Source organism: Trichoplusia ni, chromosome 12, assembly GCF_003590095.1.
Source record: "Trichoplusia ni isolate ovarian cell line Hi5 chromosome 12, tn1, whole genome shotgun sequence".
NCBI classification, from domain to species: Eukaryota; Metazoa; Arthropoda; class Insecta; order Lepidoptera; family Noctuidae; genus Trichoplusia; species Trichoplusia ni.
The window spans coordinates 2,840,222-2,862,358 of record NC_039489.1 but is presented as its reverse complement, the minus strand read 5'-3'; the positions used below and the strand labels follow the sequence as shown (position 1 = coordinate 2,862,358).

The window sequence follows — 22,137 nt, the reverse complement described above, 5'->3', positions numbered from 1 at the left end:
CGAAAGAACTTCATAGGTCGACGTTATTTTTGTAAATGGATTTTAAATCTGATTTAGTACTGAAGGTACCCTTTTTTGCATATGAGGGACGGAGGATGGAGTTATAAGTATATCTGTACATCATAATATAATAAATACATGTACTGGAACAACTCACACACGGTTATCTGATCCCAAGCTAAGCAGAGCTTGTGTTATGGTAACCAGACAACTGATAAACTTACTTATTTATTTTTAAATACATACATATTATAGATAAATTACACCCTGTTACATCATGTATCTACATTATGAATAGTCAATAAAAACCTCCATTAAATATACCGTAGGTATATCTTGCTATCATCTTGCGGTTCAAATGCACCAACCACATGGAGTGATAACTGACTAGATAACAGCTGCCTATCAGGTTATCCTAATATCAGAATATAAATAAGGGTCATTTTGTCCTGGCTTCTATGCATTTGCACTACAATATCCAAGACTTGAATGAACGCTGCGCACAGAAGCAGACGTTTGTATTGAAACGGAGAGGTCTCTGCCAAATAAATCCGGTGAGTTGTAATTTTTAATGTTTAACGGAATCAAGTACTAATATTTTGTAGTTTTAAAGGTCCCTAATATTCTACCATAATTGACAATTTAAAAACGTTACAGTAAGTTCAGCAAAATAATAAAAAAAAATGAATAATTTAGAATTCGTGTGGCTGTTTTTGTTTGAATTGAATGCGCAGTTTGCCATATCAAATTTCAATTTCTTTTCAGAAAAACAATACTTCAGTACCTAAAAATGCATTCAATAGGCGGCTGGAAACTTGCTCGTAGACCCAACTACATGACAAACATTGATAAGACCTACCCATACTCCGAGCTACCTTACTTAGGCGAATACCATTTAAATAAAATACCGGTATCAGCCGACAAACTCATTGAACATGTTGACTATTGGGGCGAAGGACTAATCATAACACAACTCGGGAACAGCGGATTCGCCAACTGCTATAACGTGAACCATTCTCTTCAATTGGTGAGCAACGGACCAGACCGCGGCAAGAAGATCCCAAACAGAATCCCTGTCCCAAACTACATCAACTGCGACACCAGCAGCTACATCAGAGACAACTCCGTTAGAACAGTTACTGTCATGGGATCACCAATAAACAGCAGCTGCGCTAAAGACATCGCTCGTATGGTCAACAAAGAAGTCGGAAAAGTGATCACGTATGGATTCGAAACCAGCTCATTAGAAATGGAAACTCTTGCCAATGAGTTAAGAAAAAAATCACTTTTCCACTACCCAAAGTACACATTACCTGAAGAATTCCAAGGTCTAACACTATTTGATAACCACATGGCATTCTTGAATATAGAATCGCTTGAAGAAGAAATATTAAATTTCGTTCAAAACAATAAATACGATAATGCGCGGAAACTTACGATAGGCTTGGATGGCGATAACAAAAATGAGGTCATAACAAAGGCTATTAAAAAAATGATTGACACTCGTACAAATAAAATAATGGAGTACGCTTATAACCTGTGGAATAAAGGAGCTAAAGAAATCGTCACCAAATATTTCCCAGTTCCTTTTAAGCACATATTCAACGAAGACCACGTGACTATAGTTGATAAAAAATACAATCAAGCTTTAAAATTGGATCTGAAGACAGATCAAATCAATGATAGGCTAGCGTTCGGTGATAGTACTGATAAAAGTTCTAAGAAAGTCAGCTGGCAGATCATTCCAGTTTGGGAGAACAATGAACTTACTTTTAAACTGTATAATGTTGAACACGACATGTTTATCAAACTAGATGCAAACGTTGACAACTTAGGGGACAGACGGGCTTGGGGCTCGACAAACAGTAACGAATCTAGACATCGCTTTACTCTAGAACCTTTCATAGTTGATGATAAGCTTGTATTTGTTATTATAAATTATAGGTACGGACAAGGATTGAAACTGGATGCCAATGCAAACGCTGAAGGCGACAGACTACTTTGGGGGCATAATGGTGATGCACGCGCTAACTATGATCGCTTCAAGTGGATTATTGAAGCTTGGAAAAATTACACTCTAAATTAAGACCTCATAGCAATCTAATCGAATTTAATAAAATGAATATTTTTGTATACCGCATTAATTTTGTTGTTATCTTCGTTACTCTATAGAACCTCTGTTTAAGATAGTCTACTGGTAGTAGATTTTTATTCTTATTTATACTCAAAAATAGGCTGGAGCTGAATAAATACCACGTTTATGTCATATTGATTATAATAGGTATATACAATACACTTAAACTAAATAACATGATTACGTTCATTAAACTTAACCTCAAGTATGCAACTTCTCAAACGGTAGCACTCTTTCTATATTTTCCTCCTCATCTTCTACGCTTTTGACAAGGCAATTTTCGAAATAAAGATTCCCTTTGACAAGATTATTATTAAGTGTACATTTTATAAGTATCATAACATGGCTAAGGTTACCGACTCCCCACATTTCTCGATGGATGCCAGCATGGATAACACCTGATCCTTATCCACTTTAGGGTGGAAAGTGAAAGCTAGGCGGAAGAAGTTCTTGTATTGGCGGACTGGTGAGTACGCTACCATCAGCTGCGAGTTCAATGTCAGCAGTTCTTTGATTTTTGGAGTAATCTGGAAATTGGGATGGGAATGGTTTAGTTAGGGATTTAATTGCCATTGTAATTTTTTTTAACTTGAAGGTTACATCCTATCCAATATACTAAAACGAATCTTTGTTTTCTAACTTTGCAAGTATGACTCTTAAAATATCCAATAGTTTTCTTTTTTTTTTCTTATAACCATCTAATGGTTATTATTATTATATTATTGTATTTATATCTAAAGTATTTGATGTCTAAAGAAAAGAAGCCCTCAACAATGTTTCTGCTAAGTTTCTTCTTACCTTATGCATAATCTGCCACCACTTCTCATCCTGATCCTTCCCCCTCATGAAGGTTGGTATGTACCAGAAGCAGACATTTGGGCACTGCAGTACTTCAGACACCAGTTTGAAGCCAGGTCTCTTGGCGACTGTCTCCATGCAGAACTGAGCGGTCGCCATGGTCTGGTCAGCGAGTTGACTGAGACCGACGTCACCACGAGCTTTCCACATCATCCAGAGTTTGAAAGCGTCGATCTGAAGATAAATTTGCTTCGGTAAAATTACGGAAAAATAGGTGACCTAATAGTGGTTAATGATGAGAATATTATTCGCGTTTCTTTGTAAAGGTTATTTCCAGCGATAGGTGAATTAAAGCTGTTTATGAAGTCTTATATTACTGCATACGTATTCATAGATTCTAACAGAGTCAGATTTTGGTATATCTAAAATTTCTCCACACATTGTGTCCTTCATTATCGAAATTTTGCGTGCTATTATTTAAAAATCAAACAAGTACTTTTTTTTTTAAAGAACTGCATATTAATTACCTTTCTTCCACATTGGACACTCTTATCCCCAGTATCATAGGACACATCGTAGAACTTATCCTGCTGGAACAGGTACTGCGCTGCTGCGGAGTTGGCTTCGTGCAGCAGACCCTTATCACGAACCATGAATACTGAACATTGCAGAGGAGCTCCTGCCATCTTGTGCGGATTCCACGATATTGAGTTGGCTCTGGAAATATCATAAAGTGATTAAATAATACCGACCCATAGCTGGTAGAAGTCCTCCCCCATACAGAGAAGGAAACTCACTAGTTGCTTAGTGTCTTCGGATTCTCTAATTAGAAGAACCAAGGGTAAGAAATTTATTGAATTTTTATAATGTCGGAACTAATCACGAATTTCCACATGATTCTATGCAAGTGACAGAGTCTACTTACCTTTCAATTCCTTCAAGCTTGTGTTTATATTTAGGCGATAACATTAGACTGCCTCCCCAACAAGCCTGAAATTATAAAAAAGAAACATTATTTTCGTTTTATTAAATTAACTTTCTAAAGGTATAGACTCTAAAAAGCTAAGGGGGAATAGGGGATTTTAAATGTTCGCTATAAGTAGATGTTTTAGTACCATGTGGGAAGTATTTTAGATAAGTAGTTGAGTCATCTCGCCAAACTAAATGAGGGCCACGTGTTACAACTGTTTGTCCTACGCCTATTCGATCCGGCGTACGACAAACATTTGTATCATCCACGAGTGCTGTCTTTGAGCCTGTGTTATGAAAGTTTGCGAAAACCCCCGCGATACAAGAATTAAATTACTTAATGCTAATACTAATGGGAGGTGTTTTTTTTTCACCTAAAATACTTACATCGACGTGCAACCACACGCCATATTTCTTGCACACATCAGCTACTCCCTCCAGATCGTCAATAGCTCCCAGCACAGTGGTTCCTGCCGTTCCGTTCACTATCAGTGGGTACCTTCCAAGATCTTTCTCCTTTTGTATGGTTTCGTCTAGCTGTGATACGAGAATCTGGCCATCGGCGTTGGTCGGAATGATTCGTATACTGTCAGTCCCAAAGCCGAGCCAATGGGCTGCCTTCTTTATGGAGTAGTGACTCTGAAAAATTGTATGCCATTAAATTATATGATGTTTAATGTAGTTGTATCTTTTTTGTACACAGTGTGTATGAAAACCCAGCCCTAGGATAGTGACTTGCAAGACGAAATTAATCTTGGTGTAGTACTTATTTAATAACATGAAAATGTATTTGTCTGAACCACATTCGAATTTTGGGTAAACATTTCAAAATTGTAGTTACCTTGTTGTAATGATTTATTAGATTTCAATAAGTTAGCAATATGGTACTTTTTAAGCTCCTTAAATTGATCGGATAGTTTTTTTATGAAAATAATGCACGTTAAACCGTGTTTAAAACACGGTAGATGAATTATTCAACTTACATCCTCGGAAGTAAATATAATCATCTCCGGCAGATTCCTCATCCCTTTAGCCTTAATATCGGGAAAGGCTTTGTATCTCGCAGCGACAATACCGTACAGTATTGCAATACTGCCTCCCGGAGTAAAGATGCCGTCGCCATCAGGGATCCCGAACAATTTGAGGATATGGCCCAAAACTTTTTGCTCTATCAGGGTGAATACTGGGGCTACTTCAAACGTATATCTGGAAAGAAATTAACTAAATTAAGTACTTTATATGGTAGTTACGTAAATTCCAGATTCAAAAGATTTGAAGACGAACCGAAGAAATTGCAAAATTACAAACTTTATGGCACACAACTTCACAGCCTTGAACGGTCAATAAATATCCTTAACTATCTATACTGACCTAGATATTCCTTATTTATTTGTTCACGGTAGACTGGTTTTAATACATACCTCACCAGATCATGTATGTATGTATCCAATATTAATATTGAGCAATTTCTACAAGCAGAATAAATATTTAGTGCCTACCACACCATACCTATGTATGTTTACGTCTCTGGTGCTATTTGTATTGGAAGTAAAGATGTCGTTGTTTTAAGGGAAAGTACTCACACGTTTTATGACTATTTATTTTAAAATTAAGACGAGGCATACTTCAACTATTTGTTCATTTAAATTATGAAGAAAGCGCTATTTAGGAATGTTCGTTAAAAACTAAACCTGTGAAATTTTGCACCGTTCTATCGGTGTACGATCACGAGTTTCTAGTCGCGGTATTATAGGTTCTATAAGTTGAATACCCACTGACTAGTATTACAAGCTTCTGTGATCCATGCCCCAGCCAGGCCGTAAGGGTCCGTGCCGCAGAACAACTGGTTCCTGAAGGTAGCCTTGTGTGTCTTGACGCTGTACTGCAAGACATCTCGGACGCATTGCTCTAACCTCTTGTCATTTACACCTTCAGTTACGTCAAGATCTAATATTCCCTGGAAATTATTACAAGAAACTTTAGTCTTTTGGACTGCATCATATTCACAATTACTTTAATGAGAAGTGTTTTCTACACGTGGCTCTAAATAAGTAGTATACTTGTAGTATGGTCCCATTGGCATATTGGCAATTTAAACAAATAAATAACACTATACAGGTGGGCCCAGGTGGGATGATCTTCTGTTTCGGTAAAGCGGGTGAATCAGCGTTGTCACCAACCTCCAAGGAAGATAAAGCGTAGTGTTGGACGCTTAGAGACTAAACTTAAATCACAATGTAACAACATTTTATTATCTCTTTTTTTTTGTAATACTAAGTTGTAAGATACATTTGTTTGCATTTAATACGCTAATAGTGAATGTGTTTCATTATATTCTTTCACATTTGTATGCCCTGTGTGGCGGATCACGGCATGAACATATTTTATTAAAGACCTACCTTATACCTGTGAATCACAAATAAACGATTTGATTTGATTTGAACATCTCCGTGGCAAAGCATAGGAATTCATCATGCACCGACCGCGATGGCGGCATGACCTTTGTTTGTTCTTACATATCTGGTCACTCGCAGCAAGTTTAAGAAGAATTGGGAGTCTTTTGCCCAACAAAAAATAATAATAGGACTCTATATCCTCCTTTCTAAATAAATTATTTATTCAAACAAAAAAAGAAATCTTACTAAACATAAGTGCGAGCCTGACCCACGCAAGCTGTAGTAAGTAAATATCTAGAAATTGAATTGAAGTCAAAGCAGATATTCGAATAGTTCAGTAACTAGTTTTACATCCAAGTATTATGGCAATACTTGAAAGGTTAACTGGTACTTGGTATTACACATACTTGTTTATTTACATTTGAATTTTAATGAAATTATAGCGCTACCTCGCCGTTAACACGTATGTTGCCATTTCTTAAGTAAATGCAGTTATATGTTTAAACTAGCTGTTGCCCGCGACTTCGTCCCGTCCCCTCTTGGGTGGAAGATATAAGTTATGATTTATATTTGCCCTGTTTTTTTTCACATTTTCCATTGTATCTTCGCTCCTATTAGTCGCAGCGTGATGGTTTATAGCCTAAAGCCTTCCACAAGGAATGGTCTATTCCTGATATTAGCGCTTTCAAACAAACAAACAAACTCTCCAGATTTATATATTAGTATATAGATAGATGTATAGAAAATTATTTTTAATTAATCTATGCGTTCATTTGTTTGTCATGCTTTCAAACATAATCGATGATCGAATTTTCGATTCATCACGTGTCTTAGTCCTGTTATTCCCATATAATTACCATGAGATTTGTCTAGAAGGGCTAAATATCACTAGTTGCTTGGTATATAACCGCCTTTACAAGTTAACGACTAGGCAGGCTTATCCCTTTCGCTACTCGATTTCTATCCACAAGGTTGTTGTATTTACGCAAATATCAATGTCGTAGGTAGTATGCGATGCAGTTTCCGAAACATTATTAAAGTTTATTACAGTTCATTGAACCTTTGCCGCAATATCAAATTATATTTTCAACCGACTTCGAAAAAGAGTAGTTTCTCTTTTCGTCTGTTTGTATATCAGAATTTCGGACTGTTGATTATTTTTTCGATTTAACGTGAATTTAGTTTTTTCTTTGACCTTTCTTTTGAAATCATTTGTTTTTTGTTGTTTAAAATATATTATTTCTCTTAAAGTTGTTAATTGACTTGTCACTTCCATTTATACATCTGACATTTGCGTAATTCTTTTCATACAGGAAATTTTTAATTACGTTAATGAGTAGTCATGTTGATATTAATGTTAATATTTAGTACGATTGTATTTTTGTATGTTGAAATGACGCATGACTTTGCATGCTTTCAAATGCTGTTTTACGTACCGATTACCTATTAATTATGATTGATTCAACTTAGGTAAACACTGCTAGCTACTATAATCACAATACAAATAGATTTAAACATGCAAACAGTGTTAACATAATTCTAACACCTTATGCTGTCTCAGTAAATTTCCAACATATCTTAAAAATGCCGTCACCTTATCACCTATAACAACACGCTGGTGAACGATACTTAAGTGTACACCGAAAGTGTAAACAATGCATCAGGTTCAATGTCTAACGGTACACTGCAATTTCAATCTTAACTACTATGTAATAGGCGCTAAAGTTGGTCACAACGGCTTCCGTCACCTATCAAAGTAATGTCATTGCAGTTTTCTGAGCGAGATAGCGCTCTACACGGTGTAGAGCGGCGTCTCTTTTGCACAATTGCAATATTACTTTAAAACTTAGCGATCCGCTTTCAGAGGCAACAGGATCTCTCGAATGACAACTTAACTACTGAACAAACAATATAAAAATACCCACAAAAAAATAAAAAAAATAATAGAATAGAATGATATCGAATCTTTATTGCACACTATAGAAAATCAGGAAAGTACAAATGACAGAATATTTCATAAATTACCTCCAATTCCTTGGGATTTTTAAATTGAACAAGCGGCACACTTTCAGCTCTATCCTCCTTTACCAATTCTAACACTTTGTCTAAAAACGACAAACCGTTCTTTTCCATCACGAATTATTCAATATTTGAACCAAACACACGTGTGCACAGGTCAGTCGAGAGTGCGGTACTGAGGCACGATGCATCAAACTTCTGTAACACCACAATACAATCAACTGAGGTCATACTCATTTACCTTACGCTATTTTTATGTGCAATTAAGTTTATATACGAACTGTTTAAGAGCAAAGAGTACTGACAGAACAGATATTTATGTAATTTAGTATCTTTGTAAAAGATTAATGGTGTAATCAAGTTGTTGTGTCCGCACTAATGAGGGCGCATAAACTCTGGATTGGCTCTTATCACTACGTATATTCTTGGCAGGTTGTAAATTAAAACGTTTCTGTCGGTATCAGCTGGACTAGCTGTCACTTTAGTTATATTTTTCAAGGATAAAAAATGGGCTGACATAAGCGAATAACTTTTATATTTATTTGTATCTCTTTTCAGTCACCTGTTAACTTCGTGGGACGAAGCCCGGTCCTTTTTAAAGGCGTGCACGAGGACACAGGTTCAACATACGAAGGCCTTGTCGAGAACTTTAATCTAAAATGTGATGGGCTATCTACCAGGGGCCATCAACCACTGTTCTATAAAAGAACAGACATGGACGGCCCAAAGTAGCAAGCAACAAAACTATTGCAAACTGTGGGGTTAACTATAAATATTTTTGTTATTATAGAGACTACTTATTAAAGAAACAATAAATATAACAGCCTTACACTATTGCGTTAAACAGAATTTATAAAGACGCTCATAAAAAGGATGTTTACCAAGGCCAATTATAAATAAAAAGAAAAAAAGTACGACTCATGTCTCGATTGACGTTGTCAACGAATTAACGTTATTCAATACAACGGGTGAACTTTCTGTATAATTTAATAAACAAAATATAGTACAGATTAAACTAAGTCAAAATATAAGCAAGACTTTCATAGCCCTATAGATTGTTAGTCGTTAGGTTAAGTATTAAGTGACTGTGCCAAATCATTCGCACACAACTCAAAATTCTCGTTCATACCGTACCTAAAACAAACCAAAATGAATTTCCTCAAAAATAGACCGCGCACCAGAAAGAACTCCACAAACGTATTGGGAAACACTGAAAAATGGAAAAACTACAGTCGGAGAATGTCTCGCAGAGGTCACGAAATGTTTGATGAGGATATAGATGAATATGAACCACAATATAAAGAAGGGAAAAATTGGGTAGAAGAATTATTCGAACGTAAAAGTGATGCGGACAAAATTGACCAAGACGTGGAAATACAGTTGACGAAAAAACAGACGCTTATACTGTCAACTTTAGTCCCAGATGAAGTGCTTTTGATGGAAAAGTAATATACTAATAGATTTCACTTAGATACTAGATTACACAACAACTACGATTTCTGAACAAAATGGAAATTCCATTCCAATGGTCTGATGAAACCATTTCTTGTTATTTGAATTGGATATTTTTTTCTATAAAGGTCCTATCTACCTAAAATTCTTCAATATATTGTTTCAGATTTGAAGTAACAGATGCGAAACGTTTCGTCGGAGTTCTTTTAATGGCCGATGTTTCAGGCTACACAGCTTTATCAGAACGTTACAACAACACTGGCAAAGGTGGTACATACAGGCTGACTGTAACACTAAACACTTACCTTGGATCCTTAATAGAACTTATCTATGGCCACGGTGGTGATATAATTAAATTCGCTGGCGATGCCTTCCTGGCCCTTTGGAAAACTGATAAGCGAACATTCTTATGTCACACAATTCATACAGTAATTGCCTGCGCTTTAATTATACAACATTCCTACGCTTCCTATGAAACCGATGTTAAAGTAAACCTAAGAGTTAAACTGGCCATATCAGCAGGTAACCTCATATTTGCACCTATTGGCAGCGGAATAGATATGAGTTACATCATTTTTGGACTACCAGTATTGGAAGCTAAAGCCGCTGAAAGCGTTTGTGCTTCTGGAGAAGTAAAACTAACTCCTACCGCATGGGGACACTGTTATTCCAGAAATTACGACCACATAATACACGAGAACGGTTTTGTTACAATAAAATCTATTCTATACGATCCCCATGACAGCAATGTCAACAAACCTTTTGCAGGTTTTGGAAATATGATTAGACAAAGTAAAAAACCATTTAGTGCTATTGAAAGTCTTCCCGATCATATTTTCGACGCATCAAAAAGTTTGAGTGTTACAGACGCTTTAAGGAAAAATGAAGCATTGAGTTTACGAAAAGCTATATTAGTGGCTGAGGAAAAAAATAAGGGCTGTGAAATTCGAAAATTTATGATAAGACCAGTGCTCACACAAATTGATGCTCACCAACCCCTCGAATATCTGACTGAAATGAGGCAAGTTTCGATTCTATTCGTTACTTTGAAACCGAGAGATTGTTCATTTTCCCGATTAATAACAATCGTCAATAACTCTTACAAAATAACATGTGAAATAGTCTACAAATCTATGGGATGTGTTAATAAGATAATTCTTTTTGACAAAGATGTCATGATCCTTGTGATATTTGGCTTACGTGGATTTAAACACGAATCTGAAGCCCAAGCTGCTCTCAAATGCGCTTATAGTATAAAAAAGTCTTTATCAGCTCTCGATGGAGTCATGGAAGTGTCGATCGGCGTAACAACCGGCCAAGTGTACTGTGGAGTGGTCGGCCATCCACTGCGAAGAGAATTCACTGTTATCGGTGCTATAGTAAACAAAGCCGCTAGGCTCATGTGTGGCTTCCGAAATAAAATCACATGTGATGAATCTACTTTTGTCAAGAGTAAAATGTCAACAAATGGCTTCACACTCCAACCTTCTGTGGAGTTGAAAGGTATTGTCAAGCCCGGAAAAATATACGAATACACGGAAGATATAAGAGTCAAAGAATTATACGACATACCTATGATTCCTCCTCTTTTAAACCGTACCGAAGAAGTCGAATATTTTGAAGCTTGGCTGGAAGACGCCAGCATGTCATACAGAGATTTCGATGCTTTATTAATGGTCGGAGAATCGCGAATTGGTAAGAGCAGACTGTTAGAATGGATGGCACGCTACGCGAGAAATAATGACTATCGAGTAGTCGCCATCAACTTAACCTCTATTCACTCTGCCACTGCATACTTAGCATTAAGTCAAATAATCAATCAAATTTTTGATTTAAAAGAACCTGTAGAAGGATTCATAAAAGAAGAGAAAATCATACAATTATTGAAAGTGTATTCAGACGATTTGTGTTATTTAAATAATATCATTAAAGTGCGCTTTGCGTATCACGAAGGTATTCACTCTCTCGATGAAACTAAACGAAAAGAAAAAGCGAAAGCAATGTTCAGTAAACTAATCAAAGCGTTGACGGAAACAATAGTGATATTTTTGGACGATTTACAAAACCTAGACTCATTTTCTTGGGAATTTATATCACTTATGTTCAGTTCAACAAAAATATTTGTTGTGTTATCTGTAACGCGTGGTAAATTTAGTGCTGTGCACGATTGGCTCTATAGCGTTTTCATAAACAATACTATTCGAAAAATGTGTCTTGGGCCATTAGATCCAGAGTGGATTCCAGCGTTAGCCTGCCAAATATTGGATGTAAAAGGAGTGTCGAACGACTTGTGTGAAGCATTGCGGGGCAAGTGTAAAGGCATGCCTGGTCTCGTTGAGAGCTTCATAATTCATTTGTTTTCAACTGGAGCCCTTCAAATAAAGAGAATACAAGACACAGAACTCAGCGAATGGGAAGATGAAGATTTACAATTTCCCGATGAGGAACTGCTGCACCCCAAGCGCTCGATGCTAAAAACCAAGACGCTCTTGACGAATTCATAAAAAATGATGCGACAGGTGATATCGGTATATGCATAGTCACTGATAGAGAAGAGTTAAATACCAACGTAAATGTCCACAACCTGGACGCACTGATCATGATTCAAATTGACTCTCTAACTCCATATCAGCAACTGTTGCTGAAAATTGCATCCGTCATAGGAAACATTATACCACGCGATCTTTTAGAAAATATAATGTATGAGAATAACGCTCTCACCACGGCAAAAGCTGTCAAAAGACTTTTCGCTCTGCGTATTCTATCTTGTGCAAATGCTGACTGTCTTAATAAGTTTGGTCGTAGAGGAACATCTACACTAACGATAATGTCAAACAGTTCATATAAACCAAACCTATGTTGCGAATGTATTTTTGATTACGATCCAGAAGAAAACCAGAACCTACCAAAATACGCGTTTTGTAAATTAATGAGATTTAGAAACACAAACTCAAGAAAAACCTGTTACGAATTGCTACCAATGAATCAGAAAAAAGAATTCCACACACGTATTGTAACTTACTTGGAAAATAATAAAATCAAATGTACCAATTGTGGTGGAACGGTCATGGTGGTACAATCAATGCTGAGTTTAACTGGCGAGCTATATGTTAAAAGTACTTCATCGAAAAATTCACTTGACGAGGTTTTAGCCAGAGCAGACAGTTCGACGATGAATCTGAAAATCTATTCGATATGCATTCGCAATCTTCTACTTCATTCAGAAATTCAAAAGCAAATAATACTCTAAATTTACAGAAAGCTAAATCAGAAACTTTAAATGTCGTGAAAGAAATGTCAAGTACCACGGAAGTTTCGAGTGAAATACTGCCGTCTAAAAATCCAACATCATCGAGTAATGAATATCGTGAGAAGAAAAGAAGCTCACAATTTGCGCCTATTCTTAAAACAAGGTTCAGTGAAGAGCAACCCGAAGATGAAAACAGAGGGAAATCCGTCAAAAAAGTTAAATGACTGATGATTATTCCAGTCTTAAACAGCCAAGTTTAGAAACATTAGAAACTTACAAAATATTTGATATGTTTCGAGACGTCACAGAAGCTGACGATGCTAGCGACTGGAAAAAATTGGGCATTGTAGACAGTGAGGAAGATTTAGAGACAGATAACAACGATAAGACCAAAACATTCAGTGTCAAAATAGAAAAAGGTGTTTCCTCTACGAACTTTGCAAAATGCACTTGTGCAGAATTGAATATTACAATCTGTGAGCAAGTGGTCTATCATGCTCAGCATTCTGATTTGAAATCAAAAGCTATTGAATTTCTTATCAAGTATTGTCATTTAAGTGTGCTAAATAACAATGTTGAAAATGTATTTCTCAAACTCGAAGAGGCAGAAAACCTTTGCCAGTTACATCGCGATATAGACGCATTCGAAAAGAAGAGATTTTTAGGAAAAATATACTCTCTAAAAGCTGCAGCATGCCTTATGACGGGAAAACTTGCTGCAGCTAAAATTGAGACTGAGCAAGCAACAGAAATCTATAATATTAATTTACATAAAGTACCGGAATATTTAAAGTTAAAAAATTTAGCAAAGACCTTTAAATTTCAACGACAAAACAACGTTTACATAAAATGATTCTAAAAGCTGACTCAGTATTTTGTTTGAACACAGCGACTCTATTGTATTCGACACTCGGAGACGAGAGGATATCAAGAATGACAGCTTTTCGTGCTCTCAATATAGTTCAGACAGTAGAATGTTCCGTGATAAATATATGCGACACATACAGCAATGCATTGCAAATAGAACTAGATCGTGGCACGCCCGAAGCTACAGCGGAAATAGAGCAACTAGCTGCCAACTCTCTAAAAAACCTACCAAATCCAATCCAAGCTGATGAACTATTTGCAGTCGGTAAACTTTTTATGGCAACGTTCCGAGCTCGAATGGCAAGAGGGCAACTGGCAGCTACTATACGTTCTGGTTTCCGGTCCTAGCGGTGAGCCGTTCCTGCAAGCTGAAGATGTGTCTTTAGAACTAATACCAGATTTATTTTACATTCTGCTGACACGCAGGCGCATAGAAGAAGCAATCGATATCTTACAGTTTGCTTTACGCACTGGACAAATGTCGTATGATTCTGAGTCCTGGTACCATGCGCTGTGTATAGACTTGATACTAGATGCAGGGTTTCAGTTAGAGGCGCCACAAGACATAAAGTCGCTTTGCGGAATATGCATTAAGTAGAGGTAAATCTGCTGGCCTAGCCGTCGCCGCCTGGTGATAGGCCTGTGGACCTACTGGCTAAGAGCTGACTCGGAAAGAAAAGCTAAGCGATTTGAATCAGAAGCACTCAGTTGGGTATCACACGAAGACGACGGTTCTATGACGTCTCTATTAAGCGCGATGAGACTCGCAGAAGGGATGTTAGAAAGTTTGGCCAGAAAAGTGGACGATTTGCGAAAGGTAGATTAATTGTTATTCCTCTACAGTGTGCTTCACATTGACTAATATCGAATGACAGCTGGAATGTTTCCTATAGGTCGTGGACCTGATGGAACTGCGATCGATAGCAGACAGGGAACTGGCCCGGCTGGAGAATGATGCTCGTCTGCTGCGTGCCCTGTACCCCCGCTGGTGCTTACTGAAGGCCAACTCGTCCAAGCTGTCTGGCCGACAAACCGCCGCTAACACTTACTTCAATCAAGTAGGTTATTCGGAATACTGGTTATGAGTTAGTCTCGACTCACTCCACTTAGGTTATTTAACTTAATTGTCTTATCTTGCTTAAATTGCTCCGATAATAGTGTCCATAAAAGTCAAAGTTGATAATTTACCCATGGTACATTCTGTTGCGTATATTTACGTCCAAATTGGCATTTCAGACTTTTGCAAAGAATTAAAAAAATCCTGAAAATAGCTATTATTCCAAAAATCCAAAATAGCAGATTGCATGTAAATCAAATCTTTTGCATTGATATAACGTACTTAAACCCCCTGCAATTATGTGTTAAGTGCGTGCATGGATCAAAGGTTTCACTTAAGAGTATTGGGTTTGAAAACTGCCTACATAGTATTGTCTAACTTTTATAACAACAATAACATTAATTGTATGTGGTATTGTTCCGAGTTTATTACGCATTTATTCATGTAGGTAACTAACGGTTATTATAAATCAAGCTATTGGTTTTTAAGGGGAGGTTACTCATACGAAGTGGTTACTTAGTACATAATGTAGGTATACCTTCATAAACCAAAAAACGAATCTATTGTTTTATTAAATCTCGAAATCATTTAAATACTAGGTAAAGCTATATTTTTTTTATATTGTTACAGGCGTTTGAGGAAGCAAAAAAGAATCAATAATCGTCTCGAAGAAGCTTTAGCCCGCGCTAACGCCTCAACTTCAGTGTTTTGGATACAAAATGCTCGCACCGGCAAATTCATGCATTGGCGGGAAGGGGCCGAACATGCACGGTCATCATGGCACCAAATCATGTACAGAATCACTACAACAAGGCGGTGAATCAAATTATTTGTTTGAAAAAGCCAACCAATTAAAGCAACTCGTTGTAAAAAAAGAAATGAAGAAAATAACGATGTTTAAGATTATTGCAAACTGTTTCGGTTATAATTAAGTATCACTTGTTTTTTTACCGCCAATAATTAAGATTAAAACGTTTTATGTAACTGAGTCATTATTTTATTGGTACTAGTAAGTAAGTACAGCACTTACCTCACAAAATTAACCCGCCACTGTGCTCGCTTACTGTCGTTAATCTACTTCTTGAAAACCATTAAATCATACGAAATAAACAGCTGTGTTTTACCCACTATAACTACTCTTTAACTCCAAAGACTATTTTAAAGCGTGCATTAAGATTATAAGAGGGCTAAGTGTAGAGCTAAAAGGCTTGTTTCTCAACACAAATACCGCAAAAAGTTCTATTTGTAGTGTTGTTGTCTTGTCACAGTTGCCATCCGTGATAACGATAAGCTAATGTTTTGAAACTTTTATCAATACAATTACAAAGTTTCAAACTTTTGCCCCTATTATATAATAATACTTCTTCGTTTATACTTCAGCCGTTGTGTTAAACACTTTATAGAAATGGGCAAGAAAAATATTGTTTTTGTTGGAATATTAGCCAGTTCGGATTCCTTAGAAAACTGAAAATTAACTATGGATATATTGCAATTGAACAGGGAAAGGTAAGTAAATATAAATTTATTAAGAAAATGCATCGCAAACCCACCCTACAAAACCATGCGGTATAATTTCCACTATTTAATAAGTTGTTCTTAAATCATGGTGAGTACTAATTAATAATTATCTGTTCTTAATATTTTTAAATTTAGAATTGCACCTTTTCTTTCACAGATAACTAAAAACAGGATCCATCAAAGAGTTTGAAAGACTAGCGGAGTCTGGACATTTTCAGGCTACCAAATTATAAACTAAGTGCCAATCAATTTATAATACCTGGTTTTGTGGATTGTCACACACATGCGCCACAATTTCCGAACATTGGTCTAGGATTGGACCGGCCTCTTTTAGAATGGCTGGCAAAATACACTTTCCCCTTGGAAAAGAGATATAAGGACACTGAGTTTGCGGCAAAGGTCTACGACCAAGTTGTGGTGAGTAACTTTATAAACAAATTGCATCAGAAATATATTAATGTATGTAATTTAATTGACCTGCAATCAATTAATAAAAAACGGCTTGTTATAATTTACTTCTTCAAAGTGATATAAGTACTATATTGTTTGAGAACGGAGACTATTTCTTGACTTGATATAAAAACTTAACATATATTATTTTTGATGAATAGTTAATCACAGAACACAAAACCCCTGACCAGATACTGGTGGCATTTTGGACTCTATCCCCTTCTATTAAGGCACTGTCTATTGTTTATCATGGTTCCTATGATATTAAAAGAAAGATTACCTATTGACTTTCTGTAGAACAGTATCTATATTATTTTTCTCACTAGATATAATTACTTTCACAGCAAAGATTACTAAGAAATGGTACCACAACGGCATGTTACTTTGGATCCTTGCATGTTGATGGTACTCTTGAGCTTGTGAAGAGTGCCATAAAACACCACCAGAGGGCTGATTGGTAAAGTGAGCATGAACAAAGAAAATGATGCTGGCTATTATAATAATACTAAACAAGAGTTGGCTGATGTCGAAACATTTGTAAAGAGTGTTATCTCTTATCAGGTTTGTAGTTTTTTTTTATTATTACATAGTACCTAAGTTACAACTACTGTGATTGTGGTTGTAGGTAAATGGACTAAAACTGGCTATCAATACCTATTAAAGTTGACAAAGGATTGTAAAAAATACATTATGAATTCTATCAGGCTCAATAAAAAATACATTTTTGTATAGAAGTAATACTTACAGGTTTATATCTCTATATACTTTAAATGTTTTTTACTATTTTCCAGAATGAACTTGTTGAACCGGTAGTGACACCTAGGTTTGCAGTGAGTTGTGATAAAGAATTGATGGATGGACTGTCAGAAATAGCCAACAAGTATAACAGCAAAATACAGGTATTACATCTTCTCCAATCATACTAATATTATAATGGTGAAAGTTTGAATGTTTGTATGTTATTTAATTATTATGCCGAAATGCTTAACCAGGTTTAAGGAAGTTGCTGGCATTGAGCTAATTATTGTATTTAAAATGCTGTTCCCATAATATGATCAGTGATCATCGCAGTTATACTTTTATAGGCTTCCCCTCGCTTTAAAAACTTGTGATTTAAAATGTGATCAAAATATTTTATTTTTTCAGAGCCACATATCAGAAAATCTCTCGGAAATCGAATATGTATTGCAGACTAACCCCGATTGCAAGAGTTATGGTGATGTGTATAATAAGAGTCAGATATTAAATAATAGGGTAAGAAAAATGTTTCATCAAGAAAAATATTTCATTCTTTTTAAAATTAAGGTTTTTTCGAACATATTAACTCTCATATTTACATAGGTAGCCTTTATCTCTTACCTTGTTTTATAGTATCACCTTATACCAAGTCAACATTTTTTTTCTTATTGAAAAATAAAGCTTCTGAACCAAGGTATTTAAATAGACTGGATATTCCATCCCTACGAGGCAAAGGCATTTATTCTGCCACCATTTATTTCAGTGTATAATGGCGCATGCAGTTCATCTGACAGATGAGGAGCTTACCTTGCTATCAGCGAAAGGCGTGTCAGTGGCTCATTGTCCAGCTTCCAATACCAGGCTCAAGTCAGGATTGTGCCCGGTCAGAAGAATTATCGATTCTAATATCACTGTTGGATTGGGAACAGGTATGGTACTAAAAATTCGCCTTATTATTATAATTACAATTTCTGTCTAATTAGCTTTTGAAAGTACATAGTAGAAACAGTAAATGTCTAACAAAAAAAAAATTGCTCTAATCTACCAATATGTATTAAATTTACCCAAATGTCTGGTTTTTCTGAAGTTACAAAATGATATCCATAAGGTATAAGAGGTATATAAACATAAGGCATAAGAAATCAGTTGGTAGTCAATAATGTTTTGTTACTACTTAATCAGTACCGCACTAGCATATCTACAATTAAATAAAGCTAATATTTATTTAAGACGTGGCTGGGGGTGACAACGCATCGATTTTGGATGCTATCAGAAGGACTATGGACGTCTCCACATGTCTAGAGATGCAAGGAAGACCTAAGTACTCCTTGAATTGGAGAGAGGCCTTCTACCTAGCTACCTTAGGAGGCGCTCAAGGTAAACTATTATACTAAAAAGTAGTATTTTTTTTCATGCTAAAATCTACTGATAAATAGACACTGTTTGCCGTCGACTAGTTATGAAACAACCAATTATTTCTCATGAGGTTTCACAGACTATTGTCATTCCTTTACTTTTGTTTCGGTATTGTCAAATTATAAGCCAGATGGCGCCAGAGAGGCCGCCCAAAAAGCGGAAGTGGGATGAATTGGACACTCCAAGGACTAGATCAAGGTGACGTGTGGTAGAAATTGTGAAAAATTTGGGGATGCCTTTGCCCAGCAGTGGACATCTAAGCTAGAAATTCAAAAAATGCCTTTTTAGAAATAATTTCATCTATAAAATCTATATCAAAGTTGTTCATGATCTTTTCTTAATACTTATAAAACGAATACCTACTTTTGCCACAGCCCTAAACCTCGGTGACAGGATAGGCAACTTCGATGTCGGCAAAGACTTTGATGCGTTGCTAGTAGACGTCTACGCGAAGGGTTCACAAATTGACCAGTTTGCTGGGGCTCTGGAGAAGACAGATGATGAACACGCTGTAGAATTGCTGGAGAAGTTCATATTTCTCGGAGATGACAGGAATATCGTCCAGGTGTATGTCAAAGGTAATTTAGTTAAGGATACTTTGTAAATGTGTAAAAATAATTATGTGTAAAGAGGAACTAATTTACTAAGGATATATTTTTATAATAAAATGTTTATATATTTTTGTTATTGTTTTTATACCTGACACACTAAATGATTTATTAAAAATACAAGACATAAAAAAAAAATGAGGTTAGCGATAAAAGTAAAACATGACAATAATTTGTTATACTTTTTATTCTTGTGTAATTCTTTATAATTTGTGTAGAAAAAATGTGCAAATATAATGGTGAAAATACAAACTGAATTTACATAAGCAAAATACAGTATATAATAATACTAAAGGAATATTCTCATTTATTCCCATATTTAATACGACAAACATATTGTGCACCTCCACACGTTGCACTTCCTCACGGGGCTGTTACATTTCCTAATAAAATTAACATTAATTCACTACCAATGTATTAAACTGCTAGTAACACTGTTTAATTTTGTTAAAGCTTAGAGATCTGTTACATATTTTATGACAGAAAATAATACTCAAATGCAACTGGTGTCGTTATACTTAAGTCGGTGGAATGATAAGACATTAATGTATTCGAGTGTTACTAATAAATTATAATTATAACATATAAAACAGTCTTATAAAGTCAAAAAATATAGTATCTAAACTTTAGAGCAACTTATATTATTGTACAAAAATGTTACTAGTATTTAGTTAATAATGTTATACTTTTTAAAAATGTTAATTTATTAAAAAATAGGACGCACTTGAATAAAGACGAAAAATATAAGCTAATGTTTATGATTTACAAAAACAATCTGTTTGTCGCTATTGCTATCACAAGATGGCAGGTCGCTCGTCGTACGGCGCTCGTAAATCATTGTGATGACAACAACAACAAGTCTTTCGATCTCAAAATCTACATTAAACTACGACATTCGTTATTCCCCTAACGCTAATCAATGAACACAGGAACTTGGACGTGCAAATCCAAAAATGCAAGCCAGGTATTAATTTTACATTTAGGGTTAATATTTGGCAACTAGTGCCACCACTCGACCACGACGATCACAGCAGCGGCCACACGATCGTATACAGCACTAGGGACCATTTGTTGCCAATTCATCCTAACAATGAGTCTATCTAAAGTCGACAACAAATACCTCGTTCAGGTATAAAATTTAATAAGAGGATAAATATAATGAACGAATATAACAAAAAGTACTTCTTTATATGGCCATATTGTAGCCGTGGGATAGCAGCAATGTAACCACTAGCCGAGTGCTAATACTTATGAATACGTAATTACACAACGAATATAAAATTACTTTGAGCTGCCTTCGATACACAAACCTCTACAATAGCGGCAGGCGTTAAGCCCACATGTGTACGCACGACTTTATCAATTACATAACATAACGAAAACTGCTTTTGACCTGCATTGAAACAATTTAACCTAAAACAGTCTTAAAAATACCATCTTACAAATTAAAGGTACATTTTACAAAAAAACAAATGTGCGAATTATGTGCATGTAATGCCACATATTATTCTAATAATAACTAAATATACATTTTAACAAAAACATTTGATCCATTGCGAGTCCTATCAACTTATAAAATTATCTATATTTTAATAGTTACCTATATTTAATGTGAAAACTATGATGTAAATAAAGAAATAATATTTAAATGTCAACGTTTGATAACTAAATGAATATTCTCATAAGACTTTTCTGAATAAACTAGCACCTATGTTATTAATTTATTAAGATCCAATTGTAGATATTTACAGAAAGTTACAAAACAACCATTATACAAAAATCGACAACTGCATGTCATTTTGTACTATTTAATAATAGACAACATTATAATTGCAATATCTGAATGTAGCCGCGTCGAAACGCGCTCTGTGCATATTTCAATCGTATTTGTTCGTTAGATAAGATAAACTTTTCTAAAGATAGTTCAGTCTTTTCAATCGGCTCAAATTTGGCGGTCACCTGTATTTATTTTTCAAGAGCCAAATGTAAGCTGTAAATTTTGGCATGATTCTAATATGTATCAAATACTAACTACAGTGTAGGTAATAAAATTATGACTGCAGAAATTAAGTGTAAGTGAGGTAGAAAGAAATGCACAGTGAAAAGTAATCGTGAAGCTCTTTATGCTAGTGTGATGATATAACCTCATCGAAGTCGGGAACTTAATAACTTTAGTTAAATAAGAATTAAACTAACTATAACATTTATATACAGGAATGTTTAGGCGTATTTATTTGACATTGGCAACACGCGCTGTTAGTCCTTAGCTAGGATTTTTAAGGATAATTAATTCCATTTTAATTTTAAATATCTAACATTTTATGAAGGTACATTTCCCATGGCACAGAAAAAGATTGCTTATTTTTGTGGTAGATCTTAATTAGAAAAAAAATGTGATGTTGTTGCTTGAACATGACACATCCTAATTTTGTTGGATAAAATCTAACATAGAATTTAAACATTTT

General features: G+C 35.5%; 3 protein-coding genes and 1 pseudogene across 3 annotated transcripts; 3 read left to right on the top strand and 1 right to left on the bottom strand.

Annotated features, from left to right (window-relative positions):
* Nucleotides 1-213: 213 nt before the first annotated feature.
* LOC113499307 (microvitellogenin-like) lies at nucleotides 214-2,140 on the top strand. The gene is made up of 2 exons (XM_026879728.1): nucleotides 214-554; nucleotides 766-2,140. Exon 2 carries the CDS (start codon nucleotides 791-793, stop codon nucleotides 2,084-2,086), a length of 1,296 nt encoding a protein of 431 aa, XP_026735529.1. The 5' UTR covers nucleotides 214-554; nucleotides 766-790; the 3' UTR covers nucleotides 2,087-2,140.
* A 122-nt stretch (nucleotides 2,141-2,262) lies between these two features.
* Nucleotides 2,263-8,795, bottom strand: LOC113499306 (cysteine sulfinic acid decarboxylase-like). The gene is made up of 8 exons (XM_026879727.1): nucleotides 8,323-8,795; nucleotides 5,677-5,858; nucleotides 4,885-5,107; nucleotides 4,289-4,540; nucleotides 3,858-3,922; nucleotides 3,460-3,649; nucleotides 2,933-3,166; nucleotides 2,263-2,661 (listed from the first exon to the last, which is right to left on the bottom strand). Exons 1-8 carry the CDS (start codon nucleotides 8,428-8,430, stop codon nucleotides 2,470-2,472), a joined length of 1,446 nt encoding a protein of 481 aa, XP_026735528.1. The 5' UTR covers nucleotides 8,431-8,795; the 3' UTR covers nucleotides 2,263-2,469.
* A 592-nt stretch (nucleotides 8,796-9,387) lies between these two features.
* Nucleotides 9,388-15,816, top strand: LOC113499308 (annotated as a pseudogene).
* A 343-nt stretch (nucleotides 15,817-16,159) lies between these two features.
* Nucleotides 16,160-19,746, top strand: LOC113499305 (guanine deaminase-like). The gene is given in 11 exon segments (XM_026879726.1): nucleotides 16,160-16,396; nucleotides 16,399-16,462; nucleotides 16,630-16,689; nucleotides 16,691-16,877; nucleotides 17,255-17,361; nucleotides 17,363-17,471; nucleotides 17,702-17,809; nucleotides 18,057-18,164; nucleotides 18,412-18,577; nucleotides 18,879-19,025; nucleotides 19,439-19,746. Coding segments are annotated over 11 exon segments (1,335 nt in total). The 5' UTR covers nucleotides 16,160-16,347; the 3' UTR covers nucleotides 19,669-19,746.
* The last annotated feature ends 2,391 nt before the right edge of the window (nucleotides 19,747-22,137 follow it).